Source organism: Malaclemys terrapin, chromosome 16 (assembly GCF_027887155.1).
Source record: "Malaclemys terrapin pileata isolate rMalTer1 chromosome 16, rMalTer1.hap1, whole genome shotgun sequence".
Lineage (NCBI taxonomy): Eukaryota > Metazoa > Chordata > Testudines > Emydidae > Malaclemys > Malaclemys terrapin.
In genome coordinates, this window is record NC_071520.1 from 852,262 (window position 1) to 872,658 (window position 20,397).

The 20,397-nt window shown below is 51.2% G+C and overlaps 1 protein-coding gene across 3 annotated transcripts in view; it reads right to left on the reverse strand.

The window, feature by feature from the left end:
* Positions 1-6,697: 6,697 nt before the first annotated feature.
* Positions 6,698-20,397, reverse strand: part of SEC14L2 (SEC14 like lipid binding 2) — a 55,536-nt gene continuing 41,836 nt past the window's right edge. For all 3 annotated transcript variants that reach the window (XM_054006569.1, XM_054006570.1, XM_054006571.1), the window contains 6 exons: positions 19,550-19,610; positions 18,932-19,015; positions 14,557-14,663; positions 14,160-14,299; positions 13,485-13,654; positions 6,698-9,459 (listed from right to left, as the gene is read on the reverse strand). In XM_054006569.1, the coding sequence (XP_053862544.1) occupies positions 9,305-9,459; positions 13,485-13,654; positions 14,160-14,299; positions 14,557-14,663; positions 18,932-19,015; positions 19,550-19,610 (717 nt within the window). In that variant the 3' untranslated portion in view covers positions 6,698-9,304. The remainder of the gene's footprint in view (positions 9,460-13,484; positions 13,655-14,159; positions 14,300-14,556; positions 14,664-18,931; positions 19,016-19,549; positions 19,611-20,397) is intronic.

Sequence of the window (20,397 nt, forward strand, 5' to 3'; positions counted from 1 at the left end):
GATTTCTGGGATGTGAAGCGATGCATCACGGGGCGTTGGGACAGGATCCAGAATGCCCCACACCTAGCCCCCTTCCCACAACCCACGGCACCAGAATGGGAAGAGGTGCTCTGTGGGATAGCTGCCCATAATGCATCGCTCCCAATGGCACAGCAAATGCTGCAAATGTGCCCACGACAGTGTGCTGGGCAGCTGTCAGTGTGGACAGACTGCAGCGCTTTCCCTACTCAGCTGCATGAAGTCAGGTCTAACTCACAGCGCTGTACATCTGCAAGTGTAGCCTTAATAAAGCACTTGGTCAGCTTCTTGAGAAAGGAATGTGCAAATTAAGTGCAAATCAAGAACCACTTAAGCCAACAGTGAATTCGAAGATGCCAGTTCACATCGGAGCTTTCCCAGGAATGTGGCTTGGCTGGTAAGAAACTCAGTCATGCATGGTCATGCGACTTGCCCATGTGACTCCAAAACTCCATCTTGGTACTGGACTTTGCATAGGAGAGAGGAGGGGGTCTCCACCCACAAGAGAAAGTCTACTTAAACCCCTGGGGACTCCTCCATTTTGTCTTCAGCTGGCTAAAGGGATGGCCTCTCCACCCCCAAGGATACCTGAAAGAAACTGGAACAAAGAACAGTAACTACGGGGGGGTGTGAGTGATTGCTGGACCAAGACTAGAAGGAGACTAGTCTGTAAAAGGAAGCTTACTGGAATTCCTCTAAGGGTGAGGTTTTTATCTGTACTCAGTTTTCTTACTGTATTAGCCTCAGACTTGCATGCTTTACTTTATTTTACTTGGTAATTCACTTTGTTCTGTCTGCTATTACTTGGAACCACTTAAATCCTGCTTTCTGTATTTAATAAAATCACTTTTTACTTATTAATTAACCCAGAGTATGTATTAATACTGGGGGGGGGGGGGACAGCTGTGCATATCTCTCTATCAGTGTTATAGAGGGCAAACAATTTATGAGTTTACCCTGTATAAGCTTTATACAGGGTAAAACGGATTTATTTGGGGTTTGGACCCCATTGGGAGTTGGGCATCTGAGTGTTAGAGACAAGAACACTTCTTAAGTGGCTTTCAGTTAAGTTTGCCACTTTGGGGCATATGGTTCAGACCCTGGGTCTGAGTTGGAGCAGACTGGCGTGTCTGGCTCAACAAGACAGGGTGCTGAAGTCCCAAGCTGGCAGGGAAAGCAGGGGCAGAAATAGTCTTGGCACATCAGTTGGCAGTTCCCAAGGGGGTTTCTGTGATCCAATCCATCACAGGACGCTTGCCCTGTGGATAAATAGGGGACTGTGATCTTCAAGGCCAACAGGCTGGTTCCTGAATGAGCAGAGAAGGGACAGGAATGAGCAGTGCTGGGATGGTGACAGGACCCTCAGGCCTAGACTCTCTGGAAGATCAAAAGGCCACTGTTCTGTATCAACCCAGCCTAGAAGAGATGCATGAGCTCCAAGTGAGGCTGTTGGTAGCTGAGAGGGGATCTCATTTGGCACACATGTTATGGGCATGATATTCAGCCCCTGGCTCTCTAGCACTCTAGTGACTCTTCAATGTCTCGATATTACAGTGATGGGTATTTTCAAAATGCAGAAAGGCAGATCCAGGGATGGAATCAATAGAGCTACATAGATCTGCTGTGCACGGACCCTCGCTGTGTTATATCATGGTCCAACCACTCCCAAGAACCAGCACATTATAAAATCACTTGTTATGGGGGGTATAAATTCCACACTGGTAGACAAAGGGTTAAATGGGAGTTTGTGGCCCCAATTAGCTCAGGAGGTTATACCAGGAGTGTGTGTGAGAGACCCAGCTGGGGAAGAGCTAGGTCTTCATGAAGGAAGGAGCTCAGAGTAGTGGAGGGAGAGACCCAGGAGGGGGTCTGCCTGCAAAGCTCCAGGGAGAAAGCCCTGGGGTTGCTGTTCTGGAAGAGGAACAGGGAGCTGAGGATGACCAGGAGGGACTAAAAGCTCAAGCCAGAGGCAGGCAGAAGTGGCTTAAGCTGTATATGGTTCTGGCTGGAGTTTCTGAGTTCTGCTGGGAAGCCTAGGACCCTACTGTGCTGAAAGAAGAGGGGAAGTGAAGAGCCCAGCAGGAGTGGAAGATGTTCTATGGTAATGGACATTGTTTATTTGGGACATTGTCAGCTCGTAAGAAGTGAGACTACATGACCTGCCCAGAGGATCAAGTCAGTAGAAGAACCAGACAACTGAAGGGCCATCAGAAGTGACTGGAGGCAAGGTCCTGCAATGCTGTGCCCAGCCATGAAGGGGTGTGCTGTTGAATGAGTCCCTCTTCTTGCATCTCTCTCCGAGGGGTGATGTAAAAGGCTCAGCTCTGCAAATGAACACAGAGTGGCACTGGGAAATGGCATCTCTGTGTTATTCCTCTCAACATCACAGGATGGGGGGGAGGGGTTAACATAATAATCTTTATTTTTAGACTGTTAAAAATTTAAGGTTTTATTCAAGTCCTGGCATGAATCTCATTGTCTCTAGGTGGTGCTGTTGCAAGAGCAGCATCGATGTTTGTTCTCAAAGGTGAGCAGCACACACATCCTGGGGGTATTCTATCTGCTACCCAAGATCCATAAACCCGGAAACCCTGAACGCCCCATCATCTCAGGCATTGGCACTCTTACAGCAGGATTATCTGGCTATTTGGACTCTCTCCTCAGACCCTACGCTACCAGAACTCCTAGCTATCTTCGAGACACCACCGACTTCCTGAGGAAACGACAATGCATTGGTGTTCTTCCTGAAAACACCATCCTGGCCACCATGGATGTAGAAGCACTTTACACCAATATTCCACATGAGGATGGACTACAAGCTGTCAGGAACAGTATCCCTGATGAGGCCACAGCAAGCCTGGTGGCTGAGCTTTGTGACTTTGTCCTCACCCACAACCACTTCAGATTTGGGGACAACTTATACCTTCAAGTCAGTGGCACTGCTATGGTTACCTGCATGGCCCCACAGTATGCCAACATTTTTATGGCTGACTTAGAACAACGCTACCTCAGCACTCGTCCCCTAGTAGGTGTACACAGTGCTAGGTGGATGGAAGAATTCTTCCATCTGCTGCCATGTTCTAACTGTGCCGCTGTAGAATTTCAAGTGTAGAGTAGCCCTGATCATGCCACAGCCCCTTAAAGCTGCTAGTACTGACTAGACTGTGCATGCACGATCCCCACAGAGCCATGGTTCATCCCCTCGCAGTGCCTATGTGTGACTGGACTGCACAGGGGCCACAAAGACACATGAGGCCACGATTACAACGGCACGGAAGCATTTTCCCTGTAATGCCTGCTCTGGGCCTGTGTAGGCCTGGGTACCACCCTGAAAGCAGGGAGCCCATTTATCCAGTACGACCCTGATGCCACGCAGACAGTGGAGGAGGAAGACACCTGATTTCAAAGCAGAGGGAACAAATGCTGGGTTGAGGGAGAGGAGGGAATAGATTGTGATGAAGAGTCTGGAGAGACCAAGACTGGCTGAGCCTGGAGATGGGGACCTGGAGCCAGCGGGGTGCGGAGGCTGAGACTGGCTGGGCATGGAATGATGGGGACTTGGAGCCGATGGGGTGAGCAGGCCAGGACTGGCTGGGCACAGAGATGGGGATTTGGGGCCAATGGGGTGACGAGACCGGGACTGGCTGAGCTCGGTGATGGGGATTTGGGGCCGGCGGGTTGAGCAGTCTGGGGCTGGATGGGTACGGAGATGGGGACCTGGAGCCGATGGGGTGAGGAGGCCGGGATGGCTGGGCAGGGAGATGGGGATTTGGGGCTGATGAGGTGAGAAGGCTGGGACTGGCTGGGCACGGAGATGGGGATTTGGAGCTGGCGGGGTGAGGAGGCTGGGACCGACTGGGCACGGAGATGGGGACCTGGAGTCGGTGGGGTGAGGAGGCTGGGACCGGCTGGGCACGGAGCTGGGGACCTGGAGCCGGTGGGGTCAGGAGGCCGGGATGGCTGGGCAGGGAGATGGGGATTTGGGGCTGATGAGGTGAGAAGGCTGGGACTGGCTGGGCACGGAGATGGGGACCTGGAGGTGGTCTGGTCAGGAGACTGGGACTGGCTGAGCATGGAGGTGGGGATTTGGAGTCGGCGGGGTGAGGAGGCCGGGACTGGCTGGGCACGGAGATGGGGATTTGGGGCCGATGGGGTGAGGAGGCCGGGACTGGCTGGGCACGGAGATGGGGATTTGGGGCCGATGGGGTGAGGAGGCCGGGGCTGGCTGGGCACGGAGATGGGGATTTGGGGCCGATGGGGTGAGGAGGCCGGGACTGGCTGGGCACGGAGATGGGGATTTGGAGCCGGCGGGGTGAGGAGGCCGGGGCTGGCTGGGCACGGAGATGGGGATTTGGGGCCGATGGGGTGAGGAGGCCGGGACTGGCTGGGCACGGAGATGGGGATTTGGAGCCGGCGGGGTGAGGAGGCCGGGGCTGGCTGGGCACGGAGATGGGGATTTGGAGCCGGCGGGGGTGAGGAGGCCGGGGCTGGCTGGGCACGGAGATGGGGATTTGGGGCCGATGGGGTGAGGAGGCCGGGACTGGCTGGGCACGGAGATGGGGATTTGGAGCCGGCGGGGTGAGGAGACCGGGACTGGCTGGGCACGGAGATGGGGATTTGGAGCCGATGACGTGAGGAGGCCCGGACTGGCTGGGCACGGAGATGGGGATTTGGGGCCGATGGGGTGAGGAGGCCGGGGCTGGCTGGGCACGGAGATGGGGATTTGGGGCCGATGGGGTGAGGAGGCCGGGGCTGGCTGGGCACGGAGATGGGGATTTGGGGCCGATGGGGTGAGGAGGCCGGGACTGGCTGGGCACGGAGATGGGGATTTGGGGCCGATGGGGTGAGGAGGCCGGGACTGGCTGGGAGAGGAGATGGGGATTTGGGGCCGATGGGGTGAGGAGGCCGGGGCTGGCTGGGAGAGGAGACAGCGGAGCTGATCGCTGCGGCTGCCGCCCTCTGAGGTTCGCGACACGAATTTTCAGACGGTCTCTAATTTACCCGCGTCCAATCCCTCCTCTGTGGCTCCGCCCATCCCGACCTTGGAGTACTTCCGCCCCGAATAAAGATGTCTGCCGAGAGTTCCTCTCCTGACTGCCACAGGAAGGGGAAAAACGCTTCGAACGCTGCGGTCCCGGAAGCGACCCGCCTCATAGTGCGCATGGGCATAGAGTTTTCCATTGAGATAGGGCTCAGTGACTCCTCCCCTTAAAGTATCAGGGGGTAGCCGTGTTAGTCTGTATCTACAAAAACAACAAGGAGTCTGGTGGCACCTTAAAGACTAACAGATTTATTTGGGCATAAGCTTTCGTGAGTTAAAACCTCACTTCCGCCGCAACTGAGGTTGTGCGGAGGGGCCCCAGCTGCATGGCGTCAACTGGGCCTGCGTGTGCTGGGCTGGGCCGGGTACTGACCCCGTAGGCTGGCTTGGAAGGGCGGGGCAGTGTCCGGGATGGGGAGGGGGCGGGTGCTTGGATGGAGGATATGGGTGCTACCGGCTTCACAGTTTGCCGAGCAGCCCCCAGACCCTGCACCCCCGGCCGGCACTTCCCCAGTGCAGCTGGAGCCCGGGAGGGGAAGCGCCTAGCCGGGGGCGCAGGGTCTGGAGGCTGCCCGGCAAACCATGAAGCCGGTAGCACTTGGGCTTCGGGCAGCCCCTATGCCTCCGGACCCTGCACCCCCGGCCGGGCACTTCCCCTCCCGGGCTCCGGCGGCGCAGGGTCCAGAGGCATGGGGGCTGCCCAAAGCCCGTAGCGCTCGGCTCTTAAACAGAGCCGAAGAGTCAGGGGAGGAGCAGAGCTGCCGCGGCCGGAGGCTCTGCTCCTCCCCTGACTCTTCGGCTCTGTTTAAGAGCCAAGCTGCCCGAGCACTACCGGCTTTCGGGCAGCCCCCATGCCTCCGGACCCTGCGCCGCCGGAGCCCAGGAGGGGAAGTGCCCGGCCGGCAGCTGGGGTCCGGAGGCAAGGGGGCTGCCTGAAGCCCATAGCGCTCGGGCAGCTCGGCTCTTAAACAGAGCCGAAGAGTCCGGGGAGGAGCAGAGCCACCGCGGGAGGGGAAGTGCCCGGCCGGCATTTTCCCGGACATGTTCGGCTTTTTGGCAATTCCCCCTGGACGGGGGTTTGATTGCCGAAAAGCCGGACATGTCCGGGAAAAACTGGACGTATGGTAACCCTAGTTGAGTTGTGCGCACCTCTCAGTACACTGGAAAGTTGGCGCCTGTAGCTACAGCTCCGGAGTCGGTGCCAATACAAGGAGCTGCATATTAACTTCTGAAGAGTTGCATGTGGGTCCGGAGCCACAGGTTGTCCACCCCTGCTGTGGGGGTTTAGGGGACTCTGGCTGTGTGGGTGGGTGAGGGGACACTGGCTGTATGGTGGGTGGGGTGGGGGTGAGGAGATGCCATGGTGGGGGGATGCTGGGTGTGGCAGGAAGTCAGATGTTGCTGCAGCAGTGGCTGTTGACAAACCTGAATATCCATAACAAGCCCCCCTAAGTCCTGAGATTGGCTGAAAGCCCCATGATATTAAACCAATGTGGGGCTCTCTTGCTGCAGGGAGAGGGGAAGGACTCTCAGCTAGTGTGAGCACAATGGCGAGGGCTGAAGGCAAGGAGCACAGAGGTCTGGCCACCTGGAGCATTTATGAACCCCCACACCCCCAAAAGAAGAGATGAGACAATGATCTGTTCAGCCATTTACTAATAAAGCCTGTGAACACCATGAAATAGCACAAAATATATATTATTCCATCCTATAATTATCCATTGTTATTCCAAACCATCTCACCTCTGATGTTTATCCTGGCACACAAGGAATTGAAAGGGCACGTGGGCTGGGAGCTAGTGGCTGTGATGGAGGCTCCTTTTCCCTTTCCTATGTGAATTTACTCTCATTTTGTTACATTTCCAGCCTGGAGCTTCTGTAAAGGCGGCAGAGCCAGCAGCCACCTGATGGCCTTGCCACCTGCTAACAATCATGCTATACTCATGGTCCTGTAAACATCCCTTCTAAAGAAACACAACCTACAGAGCTAGTCATTTCCTGGAAGAAGAGACCTGGTTCCCCTTTAAGACTAGAGTTCCTATTACCAGTGCAACCTAGGTAAGGCACTGATGGGCCAACACAAGCTGGGCTGTATCACCCAGTATGGCCCACCTAGGATGGTCAGAGCCCGAGGCACAGATGGGGTGATACAGTCTAGGCTGCATAGCCTCATAATGCCCACCCATCACATATTAACTTATTTATTATTTTCTTCTACTGTCCACAATCCAAAGAATAAAAGTACCATATCTTTTCCAGACAGCTGAGTGAGTGCTTCAGCCTTGGGACTCCTTCAAAACTTGGGAGGAATTTGTCTTTCATGAAATCCACTGGTTCCCCCCCTTTATGGTCAGTGCTTTCCCATATTGACACCGTGCTTGGCTGTTCTAGAGATGTCCTCGAAAATCAGAGGTGCACAGGGACTGTATCCCATCTTTGCTGTCTCTGGGCTCTGCTGCACATAAAATTTGCACTGGCTGTTTCTCTATGTTCCAGAACACAGTGCAACTGCATGGGAGACCTCCACTTGCTTGTGGCTGCTTGAGCCATCTTGGTTCCAGTCTAGAGCTGGCTTTCTGATATGTCTTTGACTCAGGCATTTCCATTTGCTCCATTTGCACCCTTAACGCAGTGTACAGTCTGCAGTGTTCACCTGCTCCTGGCCCCCCTGTGCAGTCTTTTTCCTACCCCACCCCTAGTGCCGCTCCCATTCCCCTGTGGATGGGGAGCAGGTCCTGCAGGCTGAGGGTTGGGAAGTCAATGAAATGGGCAACAGCTGCATTCAGAACCAACGTCCTTATTGCATGTAACTCTGGGCCAGCTGAGTGGTCAGGAATTCAGCGGCCCTGGAGCACCCCACCGTCTCTTGATGCTGACCTGGAAAATGAGATTCCCGAAAGCCTCGCTGGGTATGAGTCTCATGGGAACCTCCCTTCCTGGTGCCCCAGGATGGGCTTTATGATTGCCAGGGGCCAGGCTTCCTGCCGGGACTGCAGAAGGGAGAGGCGAACCATTAGTTTCCTTCCCAGCGGGGGAAGATAGGTCAGGCCACCTTCTGAATGCCTGGGTCCTCCTTAAAGTGCAGTGACGTGTTTATGCCTCAGGCAAGCCCTGGGGGCTGGGAGGGGAGCATGAACGGTGATATTGCCATCTCTGGGATTTGCTCTGTATTATTGATTTTGACGTTAAGGTGGAAGATGCCCCAAACAAGCCCTTACATCCCACTTCCCCTCCCACTATGTCTGAGCTTCCCACTCTCCAGGCCCTGCCCCTCCTCCCCACTGTGATTTGCTTTCTCAAGTTGCCCCACTCCCTTGTAGCTGATTGGTCTTTATAGATTCCTGCCCCTCTAGGGCACACTGGGCCACGGAGCCCAGTGCAAGCCTCACTACGGCGCTATGGGTAGCGGTACCCCCTGGGACTGTGGAGCCTGGATCCACTGGCCCCAGGGAAGCTCCAGCCCTTTGTTAGGTGTGAATGTTAATGAGCAAGGCAGTGAATTACACAGACAAGTGCTGGGGAGGTTTTCAGAGGGGTGAGAAAGAAGGGGCACCCTGCCCTCCTGCAAAGCTCTGTGCTGGCCTGGATAGCCAGGGCCCTGCTACTAACACCAGCTGCTACCACCCCAAGACTTGGGCTCTCAGCTGTTGCACCTCATTGTGCTATAGGGGACATGCCAAGAAGTGCCCCTTTCCCACCCTGTTTTCAGCTCAGCCCAGCTGGAAGGCAAATCCAACGATAATACGAGGGGTTTCCCTCCTGAACACCCCATAACCCTCCACCTAGCCCGAGGTGCTTAAAGCCTGGAGTTCAGATCAGGGACAGATTAACCTGGCAAATGCTGGCTGGATTGGCAGCCTGAACTGGTGCATGCCTGGGCACAGAGTGCTAGATCCCAGACCCTGCCAATGCAGACGCTGACTCCCCCGCTCAGCTATGTTCATTCTAGGCAGCTGCAAGGAAGAGATGGGAAACCTTCCACTCTACAGAGTCCATGCCCCTGCCTACAAACACCCCCTCCATGCCCCACGGCCAGCCCAGGGTGAGGGAATGCCCGAAAGATCACTCCAGAGAAGCTGCCTGAACGTTCTAATAGCAACTAGCAGAGGTTCTCTGGAGAATGGTTCCACTTTCACTTCCCCATGGCTGGGTAGGTCTGGGAGAAGCCCTAGGTTTGCTTGTGCAGAGAGAGCTGGGAGTGGGGCTGGTGGTGGGGGTCAGACGATGAGGGGGCTCTAAGAGCCATCACTGGTGGGCATTGTTGAGGTCCAACTCATTCAAGGTCTCTTCCAGTTGCTGGATCTGCTCCTCCGACTTCTTGTCTGGCAGCAGAACCTCCACTGTGTAGTTGACCTTCTTGGCATGGAGGTAGCTGTAGGTGTTGTCAAACCGCAGAACATCTGCGGGAGGAGGGGAGAGAGGTTACTCCACACTCAGTGCGAAGGAGAGATCCATGGGCACTGCCCCCAGCTGGACAGAACTAGACCTGTGAATGTGTGTAGTTATTTTGCCCATTAGTGGCTGGAGGATACAGATCTGGGAGATATCAGCTCCCCAGAGGGAGGTTGCATTAACACCCTATTGGTATTAAATATTCATAGAGCAGTTTTTAAACTAAGGGCTGGGAGAAAGCTGACAGGCGCGGAGGAGCACATGGTTCGTCTGGAGGCATCCCTTAGGGGAGGATCTATTAATGGAGACGCTCTATGTCCTAGTAAGGAGGAGAGGTTGGAAGATGATAAAATATGGGTAGGATCTGATGAGAAACAGTCAAATTAAAAAGATTCCCATTCAATTACATCATGTAATGACAGACAGCTAAAAAGTGACACTTTTTAAAGTGCTTATATACAAATGCTAGAAGTCTAAATAATAAGATGGCTGAACCAGAGTGCCTCATATTAAATAAGGATATTGATAAAATAGGCATCACAGAAACTTGGTGGAATGAGGATAATCAATGGGACACAGTAATACCAGGGTACAAAATATACCAGAAGGACAGAACAGGTCGTGCTGGTGGGGGAGTGGCATTATATGTGAAAGAAAGCGTAGAATCAAATGAAGTAAAAATCTTAAATGAACCAAACTGTACCACAGAATCTCCATGGATAGTAATTCCTTGTTCTAATAATAATAATAATAATAATAAATCAGTAGGTATATATTACCGACCACCTGACCAGGATGGTGATAGTGACTGTGAAATGCTCGGGGAGATTAGAAAGGCTATAAAAGTTAAAAACTCAATAATAATGGGGGATTTCAACTATCTCCATATTGACTGGATACATGTCACCTCAGGACGGGATGCAGAAATAAAGTTTCTTGACGCCTTAAATGACTGCTTCTTGGAGCAGCTTGTCCTGGAACCCACAAGAGGACAGACAATTCTTGATTTAGTCCTAAGTGAAGCACAAGATCTGGTCCAAGAGGTGAATATAGCTGGACTGCTTGGTAATAGTGACCATAATATAATTGAATTTAACATCCCTGTGGGGGGTAAACACCATACCAGCACAACACTGTAGCATTTACTTTCAGGAAGGGGGACTACACAAAAATGAGTTTAGTTAAACAGAAGTTAAAAGGTACAGCGTCAAAAGTGAAATCCCTGCAAGCTGCATGGTAACTTTTTAAAGACAGCACCATCGAGGCTCAACTTAAATGCATACACCAAATTAAAAAACTTAGTAAGAGAACCAAAAAAGAGCCACTGTGCCTAAACAAAAGAAGCACTGAGAGGCAAAAAGGCATCCTTTGAAAAGTGGAAGTTAAATCCTAGTGAGGAAAATAGAAAGGAGCATAAACACTGCCAAATGAAGGGTAAAAATACAATTAGGAAGGCCAAAGAAGAATTTGAAGAACAGCTAGCCAAAGACTCAAAAAGTAACAGCAAAATAAAATTTAAGTACATCAGAAGCAGGAAGCCTGCTAAACAACCAGTGGGGCCACTGGACAATCAAGATGCTAAAGGAGCACTCAAGGACGACAAGGCCATTGCGGAGAAACTAAATGAATTCTTTGCATTGGTCTTCATGGCTGAGGATGTGAGGGAGATTCCCAAACCTGAGCCATTCTTTTTAGGTGACAGATCTGAGGAACTGTCCCAGATTGAGGTGTCATTAGAGGAGGTTTTGGAACAAATTGATAAACTAAACAGTAATAAATCACCAGAACCAGACGGTATTCACCCAAAAATTTGGCAGGAACTCAAATGTGAACTTGCAGAACTACTAACTGTAGTCTGTAACTCATCATTTAAATCAGGTTCTGTACCAAATGACTGAAGGATAGTTAATGTGACGCCAATTTTTAAAAAGGGATTCAGAGGTGATCCTGGCAATTACAGTCCTGTAAGCCTGACTTCAGTACCGAGCAAACTGATTGAAACTATAGTAAAGAACAGAATAGTCAGACACAGGTGAACATAATTTGTTGTGGAAGAGTCAATGTGGTTTTTTGTAAAGGGAAATCATTGCCTCACCAATCCACAAGAATTCTTTGAGGGGGCTGACAAGCTTGTGGACAAGGGGGATCCTAGGGGATATAGTGACTTAGATTTTCAGAAAGCCTTTGACAAGGTCCCTCACCAAAGGCTCTTAAGCAAAGTAAGCTGTCATGGGATAAGAGGAAAGGTCCTCGCATGGATTGGTAACTGGTTAAAAGATTGGAAAAAAGGGTAGGAATAAATGGTCAGTTTTCAGAATGGAGAAAGGTAAATAGTGGTGCCCCTCAGGGTCTATTCTGGGACCAGTCCTATTCAACATATTCATAAATGATCTGGAAAAAGGGGTAAACAGTGAGGTGGCAAAATTTGCAGATGATACAAAACTACTCAACATAGTTAAATCCCAGGCAGACTGCAAAGAGCTACGAAAAGGATCTCTCAAAACTGGGTGACTATGGCAACAAAATGGCAGATGAAATCCAATGTTGATAAATACAAAGTAGTGCACATTGGAAAACATAATCCCAACTATACATATAAAATGACGAGATCTAAATTAGCTATTATCACTCAAGAAAGATTTTGGAGTCATTGTGGATAGTTCTCTGAAAACATCCACTCAATCTGCAGCGGCAGTCAAAAAAGCCAACAGAATGTTGGGAATCATTAAGAAAGGGATAGATAATAAGACAAAAAATATCAGATTGGCTCTATATAAAACCATGGTACACCCACATCTTGAATACTGCGTGCAGATGTAGTTGCCCCATCTCAAAAAAGAGATATTGGAATTGGAAAAGGTTCAGAAAAGGACAACAAAAATTATTAGGGTTATGGAATGTTTTCCGTATGAGGAGCAATTAATAAGACTGGGACTTTTCAGCTTGGAAAAGAGATGACGTGGGGGGAAATAAAATCATGACTGGTGTGGAAAAAGTAAATAAGGAACTGTTATTTATTCCTTCTCATAACACATGAACTAGTGGTCACCAAATGAAATTAATAGGCAGCAGGTTTAAAACAAATAAAAGGAAGTATTTCTTCATACAACACACAGTCAACCTGTGGAACTCCTTGCCAGAGGATGTTGTGAAGGCCAAGACCATAACAGGGTTCAAAAAATAAGTAGATAAATTCATGGAGGATAGGTCCATCAATGGTTATCAGCCAGGATAGGCAGGGATGGTGTCCCAAGCCTGTGTTTGCCAGAAGCTGGGAATGGACGACGGGATGGATCACTTGATGATTACCTGTTCTGTTCATTCCCTCTGGGGCACCTGGCATTGGCCAGTGTCGGAAAACAGGATACCTGGCTAGATGGACCTTTGGTCTGACCCAGTATGGCCATTCTTATGTTCTTATTTAAAGGGCCATGTATGAAATAGTTCTATATAAAGAGATTAGATACAACTTTGCAGGAGTCTGACTGCTCCTTCTTTGCATTTAATTCAGCAGAATGGGTTCCCAGGGAGAGCCCAGAAAACTCCTCCTGGAAATCCTCCTGAGGTGCTAGTTTACAAAGTAATCCCAGCAAAGGCTACTTATCACCTGAATGGGTTTTTGGCTGAACTGGCTGATTCTGTTACATGGGTAAGATCAGGCAGACTAATGAGTTATTCAGGCTTAACTAGCCAGCTTCATTTTTGCCACATCATCCAGCCATTCCCCAGCCCACATGAAGTGGTGTCTGTGATGCCTTGGGCCAGAACAGGCCCTGGGTATTGACAGGGCAGAAACTTGTGCTCAGGGAGGCTTTTCCAGCTGGCAGATTAACTTGCAGTGGAGGGAAGCTCCGAGACTGGCCATGAAATTAGCGTCTCAATTACCTGGGGAATTCTCTGTATTTTCTTTCCATAAATGCTGAGAGAGATGGTGCCCTTTAAGCCCCAACTCCTCCCCCCAGCAGATTCAGCATGGTCTCTGCAGCCAACAGATGGGGAAGTTCCCAGCGGCAAGGGAGAGGGAGCCACTTACAGACGCCAGCCATTGAGCAGGTGAGGGAGCCATCCTCGGGCACCAGGTGGGCATTGTAGCGTTGGTTTGGAAGCACCTCCGTCATCTCGCCAGCTCGCTGCCGCTCCCCGATTCTAGTCTTCAGATAGACCCCAAAGCCCACGTCGGCCCCCTCGGACATGAACTGCCACCTGGCGGGACGCAGGCCTTAGACACAGGGGGCTCCCATGACCCCTTCCCCTCATAACCACCCCACCCCAATAGAATGAGGCTGGCCTAGACCTTGGTACCATCCCGCAGCCTGTGGAGCTGACCCAGATGTTGCCATCCATCCTCCCCTAATACAGTGGGACTAACCCATGCCTCAGTAACTACCCCCACACACATACTCACAGTGGGCTCACCCTGACTTCAGTGTCATGCCTGGGTAGTTGGTATGACCTAGAACTCATTAACCTTAGTTAGCTCGTCTGACCCAAGCCTTGGTACCTTCCTACCCCACCTCCATTTGAGTAGGTGGGCTTGCCCAGGTGGCCTCAGTAACCCCCTGCCCCCAAATGGCTGGGGTGACCCATGTCTTGGCACTGCCCCCCTCCCTCCATTCACCCTCATGCAGCCCCTGTTATCTGCTCACCCCAGATGGGGCCCATGTGTAGCTGGTAGCCCCGGGGACAGCTCTGCACCAGCTCTCCCTACCTGAGGACGCAGCCTGGGAAGAGGATCTCATACTCCACCTGGTGGGAGGAGCCCCGGCTCACTACCACTAAGTGCTCATACTGCTGCTTCAGCTGGTCCCGCACGTAGTACTTCTTGGGGATGTCACCGCCGTAGTTAATCTGGATTGAGAGAGAACCAGGCCCTGAGCCACGAGGGCATCACTCCCCGACATCGCTCCTACCCTGGGATCACAGACACAAGATGACTGAGAGGACTCCTGCATTGGAGTCCAGAGGCCTCTCCCCTGCCATGTCTCCCACTGGGCTCCCCAGCTGGTGGCTGCACTAGCAGAGCTGGGCTGAGACTGGAAGAGCGGTGGCTGACACCCCAGCATGGAAGTGGGGGGATGCTGGTGTTCAGGATGGGGTCACTGTACCTTGGTCACACACTTGGGGTTCCCGTCTGGGTCCCGGAGGGTTCCCCCATACACCACAGGGATCTCCTCGGGGGCGATGTACTTCTGCAAGACCTCCTTCCAGTTTGCTGGCAGAAGAGAGAGGAGCAGCGAGGTTACATCTGCAGGAGCTGCCCTCTGGCTAGAGAGCTGAAGTGGGGGGGCAGGGGGACCCTCTGCTCTGCTGGGATCACAGGGCGGAAGGGAACACAGGTACCTACAGCACGCTGAGCTCCTTGGGGTGGGGGAACAGAACCAGAGAGGTGAGGTGTGGAAAAGATCTGTTAGCGCTTCCAGTCCCTCCCTATGTCTTTCCATCCCAGCATGCGAGCACTGGGAGTGGTGATGCCATGGAGCTGGGGTGGCGCAGTTTCTGGCATGGTGGAGACTGGCTTGGCGCATAGCAGACCCACTCATTAGCCGGCCCCCCATCTTAGCCGAGACAAGGAGAGGAGGGGTGGAGACAAGTAACGCTCTCTGCTCCACAGGGATCCTGCCAGGGAGCTGAGTTAACCAAGGGAAATGGAACCAAGGTCAGCCTTGTAGTTTGACCATGTCTGGCCAGCTGAGCTAAGAAGTGCAGGGAGCTCAGCACAGAGCACATGAGTTAGGAGCCAAAGGGTGAGTCCCTGGCAGCGATCTCCAGGGCTCAGAACACACAGCACTAAAGGCCAGGACAGTGATGGCTGCCGAGCTTGTCCCTGCTCCAGAATAGGCCAGGCCCGAATGTTTGGCTCCACTTTCCGCCTTGTGTCATCACATTACAGCCGAGGTCCAAAGCCAGCCTGGGCTAGCAGGGATCGAACACCATCCCCATGGCCAATGGCTGGAGCAAGCTGGCGCCTGTCAGCCCAGCCCCACATGACACAGGTGTGCATATAGTCCTGTGACAATGGGGAGGGATCAGAGGCACTGGCCAAGATGCCTTATTAGCATAGGATGGTGTTATCCCAACAGCACCTGGCTCTGGCCCGCTGCGACAGCCTGGACCTCTGCCTAACCCAGCCTGCCAGTTTAGAGAACAGCACCCATCTCCTCACTGGCTCCCTCGGGGGGAACCTTAGCAGACAGGCCAATGACTGAATGGGCCATGTAGAGTGACCACCTGGCTCCCACTGGAGGGGCTACGCCCTCAGCTCGGAGGAGAGAGGCAGTGAGCTCTTGGGGGGAAGGCGCTAGAGTGGGACTCAGGAGAGCTGGCTTCAATTCCCAGCTCTTGGGCAAGTCACTGAGTTTCTCTGGCTCTCAGTGCACCCCTCCCCCCCACCATGAAATAGGGCTGAGAACACCCCCCTTGGGTTTGGCTTTCTGTTCAGACTGTAAGCTCTGGGCCGGGACCCTGGTTGTTATTATTAAATAATAAAGAGTGAAGCTCGAGGTGCATTGGCCACAGCTCTGGACTCCACTCCCCGTGGCTCTCAAGCCAGTGTCACAACAGGAAATGCGCTGAGTTTGGGTTGCCACCTCCTTCCCTCCACTGATGCACATGGGGCTCAACTGAATGATGGCTTTTTGCTTCCATGGCATCACCAGTGGCGTCAGCACTGCCAGCCTGGCAACAGGGTTTGTTAGCCCAGTGGCAGCACAGAGCCAGCAGAGGGAGCTGTCACACTGGGTTTTGTTTCAAGAAGAAAGCCAAGAAGTGGAGAAGGAAATACACCGGTCACAATATTAAGGTGCCCCTGGCTCACCTGACTGTTTCCCTTTAATAGCAATGGATTAATGATCTGACATTTCTTTAATCCTTTTAACACAAGGGTTCCAAGTAGGGCTGTCAATTAATCACAGTTAACTCATGCGATTAATGCAAAAGAGTGAATGGGGATTAAAAAAATAATTGCGATTAATTGCAGTTTTAATTGCACTGTTAAATAGAATACCAATTGAAATTTATTAAATATTTTGGATGTTTTTCTACATTTTCAAATATATTGATTTCAATTACAACACAGAATTCGAAGTGTACAGTGCTCACTTTATATTTTTATTACAAATATTTGCACTGTAAAAATGATAAAAGAAATAGTATTCACCTCAGACAAGTACTGTAGTGCAATCTCTTTACTGTGAAAGTGCAATTTACAAGTGTAGATTTTTTTTGTTACATAACTGCACTCAAAAAAAAAAAAAAAAAAAACAGTGTAAAACTTTAGAAACTACAAGTCCACTCAGTCCTACTTCTTGTGAAGCCAATTGCTAAGGGCACGTCTTCACTACCCGCCTGGATCGGCGGGTAGAAATCAATCCCTGAATCGACGTGCGTACTCCACCTTGTCAGGAGGAGTAAGCAGCGTCGATGGGGGAGCTGCGGTGGTCGATTTGCCACCGTCCTCACAGCGGGGTAAGTCGAATAGGATACTTATATATATATATAATAGGATGCATATCTTACATCGACAGCCCCTCCCTCTCCCCCAAGTGTAGACCAGCCCTAAGACAAACAAGTTTGTTTCCATTTACAAGAGAGAATGCTGCCCGCTTCTTATTTACAATGTCACCTGAAAGTGAGAACAGGCATTCGCATGGCCCTTTTGTAGGTGGTGTTGCAAGGTATTTACGTGCCAGATATGCTAAACATTCGTATGCCCCTTCATGCTTCGGCCACCATTCCAGAGGACATGCTTCCATGCTCATGACGCCCATTAAAAAAAATAATGTGTTAATTACATTTGTGACTGAACTCCTTGGGGGAGAATTGTATGTCTCCTGCTCTGTGTTTTACCCGCATTTTGCCATATATTTCATGCTATAGCAGTCTCAGATGATGACCCAGCACATGTTGTTCATTTTAAGAACACTTCTGCTGCAGATTTGACAAAACGCAAAGAAGGGACCAATGTGAGATTTCTAAAGATAGCTACAGCATGCAATCCAAGGTTTAAGAATCTGAAGTGCCTTCCAAAATCTGAGCGGGATAAGGTGTGGAGCATGCTTTCAGAAGTCTTAAAAGAGCAACACTCAGATGTGGAAAATACAGAACCCGAACCACCAAAAAAGAAAATCAACTTTCTGCTTGTGGCATCTGACTCAGATGATGAAAATGAACATGTGTCAGTCTGCACTACTTTGAATCATTATCGGGCAGAACCCGTCATCAGCATGGACGCATGTGGTCGTTGAAGCATGAAGAGAATATGCATCTTTAGTGTATCTGGCACGTAAATATCTTGCAATGCGGGCTACAAAAGTGCCATGCGAATGCCTGTTCTCACTTTCAGGTGACATTGTAAACAAGAAGCGGGCAGCGTTACCTCCTGCAAATGTAAACAAACTTGTTCAGCCAATCGCTCAGACAAAAAAGAAGTAGGACTGATTGGACTTGTAGGCTCTAAAGTTTTACATTGTTTTGCTTTTGAATGCAGTTATTTTTTGTACATAATTCTACATTTGTAAGTTCAACTTTCACGATAAAGAGATTGCACTGCAGTGCTTATATTAGGTGAATTGAAAAATACTATTTCTTTTGTTTTTTACAGTGCAAATATTTGTAATAAAAATAAATAGAAAGTGAGCAGTGTACACTTTGTATTCTGTGTTGTAACTGAAATCAATGTATTTGAAAATGTGGAAAACATCCAAAAATATTTAAATAAATGGCATTCTATTATCATTTAAAAGCATGATTAATCGTGATTAATGTTTTTAATCGCTTGACAGCTCTAATTCCAAGGGCTTTACAGACTATGTACATCACTGCACCAGCCTTTGGGGAGGACCACAGGTGACAGCTGTTTACAATCATTCACAGCACCACTAGGCAGTCCTGTAGGACAGGCAGTGAAGGGAGGGTGGGGGAGATTTAGGGAGACAAGGTGTAGCCCTAAAACTTGGTCAAGAAGGTGGATCGATTTACAAAGAGACCCATAGGCAGTTAAACACCCCAGCTCCGTTTTACATTTCATCTGAAATATGGCCCTTCCAGCAGCGCGCTGCCCCCTAGTGCCACACAGGGGCATTGGCAGCAGCACTGCCACCGCATCACTCACACCCGCCTCAGTCTTCCTGGGAGGTCTCCCATCCAGCTGCTGATCAGACCCAGCCCTGCTGAGCCAGTGAGATGTACGAAGACGCTTTGAATGGGTTCATTTATCCTGCCCAGCACTGTGATCATCACGAGACCCTCCGTGCCCAAATGTAACAACTCTCTGTGAATGGTGGGACTGGGGCATCAACTAGGCAACAGGAAGCAGCAGTCTGGTGATGTCCCTGCACTGAGCAGAGGGGGTTAGACTCAGGCTGGGCAGCAAATTCCCCTTAGAAAAGGGGATCTGGGACTGGGGGCCTGGTCATTGGGGGCCCATGGGCTAGGCTGGGAGAGGAGGTGCAAGGCAGGGATAGAGGGCAGGGTCAAACTCACCTCCCAGAACGACAATCTTCTTACGGGTATCTTCGCTCAGGAAGTGCTTGATGAGGTTGTAGGCCACAGGGAAGAGCTTGGGAGCTGCAAGGATGGTACAGAGAGAACAAAGCATCATGGGCAAGAAATCCTTCATACCATCCTCTCACCTTGGCCTTCCACCTCCTGCGCCACCCCCTGCCAGGGATCTGCAATACCTTCCTCATGTCTCTCACCGATCCCTGCCATGCAGCGCCAGTGCTGTGCCAATGTGATAGAGATGGGAGAACATACAACATGGCCAACAACATTGTGCATCTCCTGGGCTGACTGTGGTGTCTCCTACTGGGCCATGGCACAAACAACCATGCTTCCCCAGCTGGATACTAGCACTGTACCCCAGGTGGCAAAGGTAGAGGGTCTGCACAGAGCACCTTTCAGACTGGGTGTTCTGTGTTTCTGTCCCCAGGGGGCAGAGATGTGCATGCAGCATCTCCTCCAAATGCAAGTCTGCTGTCCCAGCTCACACATGTATATGCATGCATGTGCATGCGTGTATGTGTGCATGTGCATGCAACTGCACAGTTGGGTGGGGAGGGGAATCATACCAGCCTTGTCCTGCATTGCAGTTAAACCCACCTTTAATTACAAACAGGCGCTTCAGGGTCTCGGGATAGTTCTCCTCAAACATGGACAGAAGCTGTGAATCCAAAGGAGCTTGTCAGTCAGGGAGACAGAAACCTATCCCAAGCTCTCCCTGCCCCCAGCCAACCCCAGTATCTCATGTCTGGGACCTTGCCTCAGCCCCCACCAGCCAGCCCTGGGCTGTAGTAGCAAACAGCTGTGCGGGAGGAGACAGAACCAGATCCACATCAGACACCTGCACAAAGCTTGCAATGATTTCAGACAGGAGACAGCCCTTCCCTGTCTCTTCCTCCCCCTCCAGGCTTCTGCACCAAAGGAGAGGTGTTCTGGTTGCTTTAAACCCCAGTGACCCTCTCATCCCCCAATCTGAATCTCCACCCCTCTCCCCCACCCCAGAAACAGAGAGGAACAGAAATCAAAGAGCAAAGGCCAGTCATAAGTACAAAAAAAGGACTGGCAAGGAATTCAAATCCAAGTTCCTCAGGAAAGAGGGATCAGTCTAGGACAGGCTGTCAGGGAGCCCCCAAATTCAGATCCACAAAAGGGCATTAAAACATACACCCACTAGCTCTGCTGTCATGGGGGAACAGGGGGAGAAAAGAGGCCAGTGCACCTGTGACTGGCCAGTTGACTCCTCCCCATCCCCAGCTGGGCTTAAGAGAGGGCACCTGGGCCCTAGAGGGGAGGAGACTGGGAGAATCGGCCAGCTGGCGGGGATGCAGCAGGTAGAGAGAGCTGTGTGGAACAGCACTGCTAGCGAGAACTGACCAAAGCTCGGGAACCCTGAGGAGTTTAAGGCTCAGGCAGTGGCTCCTTGGCAAATGGGGAAGATCCAGCTTATC